The following is a 6821-nucleotide window of genomic DNA, read 5'->3' as shown; positions in this document are numbered from 1 at the left end:
CTAATTCCAATAGAACTTCAGATAATGATGAAGCCATGCAGTACTAGAGGAGTATTAGAGGAGCAGTTGAATGGCTCGGGTGAGGAATGCGTCGCCATGGCACTGCCTTCTCCTCTGTGCCAGGCTGCCGGGCCTTGGCCGCTGCCCCACTTGGCAGTAGCCCTCCGCTTTTTATTTAATCCACGGGCGAGCGGCTAAATCAACAGAGCCGGATGGAAGCTGACGTTAGGTTAGCATCACTCCTCCTTAACGTTAACAGGATGGCTTCCATGGGAAAGATTGATCTGAATATGATCCCCTTCTTCAGCATCAGAGTTATAGGTGGAATTTATTATTATTTTTCTTTACTTTGGGATATATTTGACGGTCCTCATCGACCAACTAATACACCCACTCTCATGAGCGAGCGAGCGAGCCTTCGCACACACTTACACGCACACACTTACACGCACACACGCACACGTACACGCACACACTTACACACACACACGCACACACGTACACGCACACGCACACGCACACACGTACACGCACACACTTACACGCACACACGTACACGCACACACGTACACGCACACGCACACACGTACACACACTAAAGAGCTGAAGCGGATCAGCATTTACTTGTTGAGACATTGTTTTGTGTTTTGTATGTAACACTGCCTTGTTTACAGTCCTAACATAACTTGTGAATCCTGGACCTCAGAGACCATACAGAGAGCACGGTGGTTGAAGAACACGCAATTGTTACATAAAGGCAAAGAGAACTAGAAGGAACAGCTTGTACCATAAGCTTTAATTTTAAATGCTATTCCTCTGCAACATTCCCTGAAGCGAAGCTTGCCTGGAGAATAAGTCTCATAGGTCCCCCTAGCAAACAGGATAACTCCCCACAGGCTGTGGAGTGTGTGTCTCCCTGGTGGAGTCCTGTTCACTGTGGGTCGCATAACAAACGAAGAGAGAGGATGTGGTAGGACATTGGGGCTGCAGTGTTTGTGTTGACTGGTATAGAAGTTAATTTACAGACCTAGTTTCCAGTGACTTATATCTTGTCGGTATCCTTGATTTAGGGAGTACTGGTGGATGACAAGGATTTACTTGCAGTAAGTAATGGCCTCCTAAAGGAATTGAGACGTCCTTTTCTAGCAGGGTTAATGAGGTATGCTGCACCATCTGATTCCTCTGGGTTTCCTGTTTCACAGTGAGATATGGAGGATAAGAGGGTGTGTGAGAGGGTGTGGGAGAGGGAGAGGGTGTGGGAGAGGGAGAGGGTGTGGGTGTGAGAGGAAGAGGGTGTGAGAGAGGGAGAGGGTGTGGGAGAGGATGTGGGAGAGGGAATGGGTGTGGGAGAGTGTGTCAGAGAGGGTGTGGGTGTGGATGAGGAAGAGGGTGTGGGAGAGGGAGAGGGTGTGGGAGAGGGAGAGGGTGAGGGTGAAGGAGAGGGTGTGGCAGACAGAATGGGTGTGGGAGACAGAATGGGTGTGGGAGAGGGTGTCAGAGAGGGTGTGGGTGTGGACGAGGAAGAGGGTGTGGGAGAGGGTATGGGAGAGGGAAAGGGTGTGGGACAGGGTGTGGGTGAGCAAGAGGGTGTGGGAGAGCAAGACGGTGTGGGAGAGGGAGAGGGTGTGGGGGAGGGTGTGAGAGAGGGTGTGGGAGAGGGAGAGGGAATGGCAAAAAAGTCCTGATAAAGAAAGTTGATTAGCAAAAGATTATGGTAAGTAGTCAACATTGAATTGGCCTCGCAGAAAGTGCCTTTCAGTTGGGCGAGGCCAGTGTAGCCACTAGTAGTGTAGGTCATTATATGTCATTAAAACCTGAGGCCCTCATAATGGGCTCCCTGTAAAGGCGAATAACTATCATCAGCCATTGCCTTAGTTAGAAAGTAGGCTATGTCAACTTTTAAAACATGAACACACTCACACACTGCAGCCTAGGTAATGTCAGGGAGGTTATGCGATTAGTGGAGCAGGGAGGAATGTCATAGCTACCCAGGTCACACTGGTAATCTGCCGTCACCTCTACTCCCTCTGTCACCAAGCAGCCACACACACACACACACACACACACACACACACACACACACACACACACACACACACACACACACACACACACACACACACACACACACACACACACACACACACACACACACACACACACACACACACACACACACACACACACACACACCAACCCCTCAGCTCTCCTCTCTCAACTTCAATTAGTGTTGATTTACAATGGTGACAGGGAGCTTTGCATTGCCAACCCACATTAACCAGTGCCAGATACTGTAATGAATGGGGCACAATCCTTCTCACAATAATGCTTGTATAACCTGTCATAATCCAAAACGGACTAAATATGATGTGGTTTTATTGTAATTTCAATGAAATAGCAGAATCAAGCTAAGTAGCTGGAGGGAGACTACTGCAACTCCTTCCCTCCAATGGCTTGTCCCCTGACAATGATTCAAAATTAAAAGAGTGTTTCTACTATGAACATCTCGCAAAGTTCTGTGTGCATGGATAACTTAATTTCACCACAGCAACATCATAAGTGATCATATACATCTGGCATCCATTTGCCAGTGAGATTTAACATGTAGTTTCATATCTGCACAACATTACATTAACAAAGGTCTAAAATATAGCTGTTAAACAGAGATGGAAATGGTAATATGACGCCTATTGGGACAATGTAGGTTTCAATCATGCAGGGATGGTGCACAAACAATCGTTTAAATAGTAATTATAGTGTAAGGATAAAAACTGGTATAATATGGACTGACAGTAAGGTGATAAAAGACAACTGTATATGCCTTACTGTGAAGGAAATGGGCTCTTATTCTTAACATGTGCTAAGGCTCAACATTAATGTGATTTAAGAGGACAGGGTGTAATGTGGTTTACTAGTGCTTAAGCCAAGTGATTACCTACTCACAAGAGCTAGGGTGAAGTATGCCTACGTTGTGCAAGTATGTGGTTGAGCACTACATTGGTTAGAGTTGTAATTTACATGAACCCAAAAGTGTAATTTCAAATGTGGGAGTTGCCTTTTAAGTACTCAAATAAGATTGACCAGATAGTTAAAGCACAGTGGTCATTTTGAGTGAGTTAAACCTTGTACTGGGTACAATAGGTCCTAGGCTACTTGGCAGAACTGAATCCTGGGAAATAGTACAGTAATTACCTTCACAGAAGAAAGACACGTGTACGCTCTCTCAAGGACATTAGCAGCCTGACAGGGACGACGCGCTCTAACAGATGCATGGCCTGTCTCCTGACATCTGCCTGACATCTCACGCAAAGTCTTTGATATCCATGGGGATAATCTCTAGCACTTTTAGAACTCTGATTAAAAGTTAATGAGCTCATCCAGGGGAAGAATGCCTGGCATCTTGGGTATTCCTGTGATATATAGAACCCCACAACCAAATACTTCCCATGTTTCAGGAGAGTGTTGAAGTGATTTGGCAGATAAACTAATAGCCTCATAAGTAGGTTGGAGTGACAGGTCTTGGGTGTGAGTAAATGTGACTAAATCCTGGCTTTCTATCCTCTCTTAGTGTCCTTGATATTTTCCACATACGTACTGGAGCTTAGGTTGATTATCTTTAGGTCAACTTAGTGACCTGGGTTATGCACAGTGGTCTAAGGAACTGGATCTCAGAGCTAATTGCATCACTACTAGTCCCTGGTTCAAATCCAGGCTGTATCACATCTGCCTGTGATTGGGAGTATCATAGGGTGGTGCACAAATGGCCCTGTGTTGTCTGGGTAGGATGTCATTGTAAGTAAGAATTTGTTTGTAATGGATTTGCCTGGTTAAAATAAAAATGAGGTCAGGTGTGGTTACTTAATTCCAGGGGCAGCTCATGGAAAGTTTTGTGTTTACACTGACACTAATGTGGAGCATATTCTAGTTCTCAAATTGTTAACGAACATCCAAATTTACTTCATCATAATGCTTTTAAAATCACCTGTTTTTACATAATTCAATATAATCTAGAAAGTTAGAAAACAAAAACAAATCTTCTTTCCAGAGGTTGACAGTCAGGTTGGACTTGTTTCAATTCCACTTAAAATGTAAAGTTGGAACAACCACACTTTATTCCAGGGGAATTGCAAAGCACCTCAGTAGTACAGGTTTCATACAGTATATTGGTTTCATAATGCATATAAATTAGCTCCCTTGATACATCCATGTGCTCGTTAGACTGGTTGATCTATATTAATGAATATAGGCTAAAATACCAGAATGTTTTCTATCTCCACTTAAATTATTAAATCTACATGCCATGTACTTGCTATTTTCTCACACAGACAAGAAGGCTTTTAGGCAACCGGTGAGTTTTAAGGTTGGGGAAGCAATTTTTTCACCAAAGAAAGTGACATTTTGCCTATAAAAACATTTCATGCATGTAGCATCAGTTTCAAGATACAATCCCTCACAGGAAATACATTAAACTTCAGATTTTTTATTGGGTAGGATAAATGAAAACTTTAGCGAAAAAGTATATTTTGTTTGCACAATGTTCTCACGCACAGATTTTTAGCCGCAACAAGTCCGTTTACTGTAAACAAACCACTGGTGGGAAAATGCAAATTTTCTTTATGCAGTTTCTAAGAATATTCGCATGAAAATCTCTCGCCAATTGGATGGAAAACGAGCTACCACCTTGTTAAATGTCAACTTCAATGACGTGACGTCAGAGTTGGGACGTCCCAAAGATGCCTTCATAGAGTTTAGAGTTTTGCGTGGTTTTATAGGTTTTGCATATGTAACCCTAATTAGCGTCTCCTAGGAAACAATTACCAAAACTACGTTTCCTATCCTTTCACAAAAATATCCAGTAATTTTATTGATCAAGCGTATCTGCAGCCATCCCATCTTCAATACCTTTACTCACAGTACACTGGCCTGGGCGTGTTCATTGCCTCTCATTCAAGGACACAAGACAAGAGAATGACTCACGGGATTGGTAGAGAGCTTTTATAAAGCTGTGACGGATAGGGATATTTTGTCGTTTTCTATTGGCCGTTATTCGTGTCAGTCACAGCTTCACCCGCGTAGTGACAGATGAGTATGAAAAAAAAAATCAAAAACAATCCATGCAAGCAGCCATCTTGAGTACAGTTGTGCACTTGGAGAGGAGATGAGAATTATATGACCGGGAAAAACGTCAATATTAGACAAACTACATCTAAAGGATTCATTTTAATTCTCTCGTTCGTTGTTTTCTTGTATGCCACACTTCCCGTTCGCACGAGTGAACATTGATTGAATCGATATCGACCAAGCCAGCTGCTAACGTATCGGGCTAGCTTCACGGGTTTCGTATTTGCCTTCAGCAGTGTAGCTCGACTGCAATCCTTTCTCGATTGACATATCTAAAATACGAAATATGGTTTCTGTGATTCAAGATTCGGATTTTGAAGACAGCTAGAGACAATATTGCGTTATTTGCATGTTGTGGACAAACAACGTTTTGAATACACACAGCCTTCGGTAGAATGCCTGGTCAATGTTTTCTCCGGCGTCAACTTTCCTTTGGATGTGATTTTGGGAAAGGTGTACTGTTTGCAAGAGTGAAACTTGGTCAGTAAAATGTAATTACGCAAACTCGACTCCTTGCATTGGTGAATTAACTGTTGAGGTAACCAGTAAGCAATATTGGCAATCTTAAACCTATGCAAATCCGGTTTATGTTAACGGTGATGCCATATAGCTTTCTAGATGAAAGATTATCGCTAGATAGTCGGAAAAATTGCAACAAAGTAACAGATTGTGATTATTTTTCCTGGGACATAGCCAGTCGAGCGCTAGACATTGTTTCTAAAATGCGACAATGTTGCATTATTGTGTGCAGAATGGATACACCATGCTGCAAGTACATTAACCAGTAGTCAAACAAGCTATTCGTCGGTTTAATCAAGTATCTTTTTTTTTGCACTAGTTTAGTTTCTTTATAGATATATATTTTTTTACATGTGTTTAAAACCATGTCCCATGCCACAATAATACAATAAACACTACGGATTGTGAAGTGGACATTTTTATGCTGTATGTTAACAGGCATTGCAGCTCTTTCAATCAGTCAGTCACCTGATGCTTTTGCTATAAAAAGGTACTCTGATACTTTGGTCGCAAATCCCATAGGATTCGTGGCACCAGGATTTACTCGAAATAAAGGATTTGACATTTGACCGAAAATGGGACCAGCGACGAAACTGGCATTCGGCGTCTTTCTGATCTCATGTTCTTCAGGTGGGTATTCGATATTCAAATATCGACCAGCGATCACATGTTCATGCATGCAATAGTCAGAATATTTTACACGTATCCATATCACAGTGTAGGCCTATGATAATGTTATAGTCTATTTTATTGCGTACCCGACAGAACCTACTGTCCCTGTTATGTGCGCTCGCTGCCGCGGGTCATATGACGCGGGAACGCGATCGAATGTAGAGCATCTTGAAACTAAACAGCTTTTTGAATAGAGTTGATTGTACATTAGATCATGTTGATGATCATCGTCTATCCAATCCAATACAGCAATAGCCACTATAGTGAGATGAAAGTGAGGAGTCAATACAGGAGTAGAGTAGGCCTCATGTGGAGAGAGGAGGCAACGTGTGCATCTGATTAAGAGCAGCGAGCTGTCGGCCTATAATTATGCATATGTTGCTATGATTAATGCGTTGTGTGCATTTCATGCAATATCAAAACGGCTATATATTTTATGCAGGAAGATTATTCAATCGAGAATACTCCACTATATTATTTGACTATTTATGTGACGTAAGAATGGAATA

At 42.5% G+C, this 6821-nt stretch overlaps 1 protein-coding gene across 1 annotated transcript in view; it reads left to right on the top strand.

Annotated features, from left to right (window-relative positions):
- Positions 1-5092: 5092 nt before the first annotated feature.
- The window catches only part of LOC135547653 (activin receptor type-2A-like), a 56414-nt gene continuing 54685 nt past the window's right edge, over positions 5093-6821 (top strand). The window contains exons 1-2 of the mRNA XM_064976844.1: positions 5093-5601; positions 6163-6270. Coding sequence (XP_064832916.1) covers positions 6216-6270 — 55 coding nt within the window. The 5' untranslated portion in view covers positions 5093-5601; positions 6163-6215. The remainder of the gene's footprint in view (positions 5602-6162; positions 6271-6821) is intronic.

Source organism: Oncorhynchus masou, chromosome 10 (genome assembly GCF_036934945.1).
Source record: "Oncorhynchus masou masou isolate Uvic2021 chromosome 10, UVic_Omas_1.1, whole genome shotgun sequence".
NCBI classification, from domain to species: Eukaryota; Metazoa; Chordata; class Actinopteri; order Salmoniformes; family Salmonidae; genus Oncorhynchus; species Oncorhynchus masou.
The sequence above is the reverse complement of the archived record's forward strand: the minus strand, read 5'-3'. Positions and strand labels throughout refer to the sequence as shown.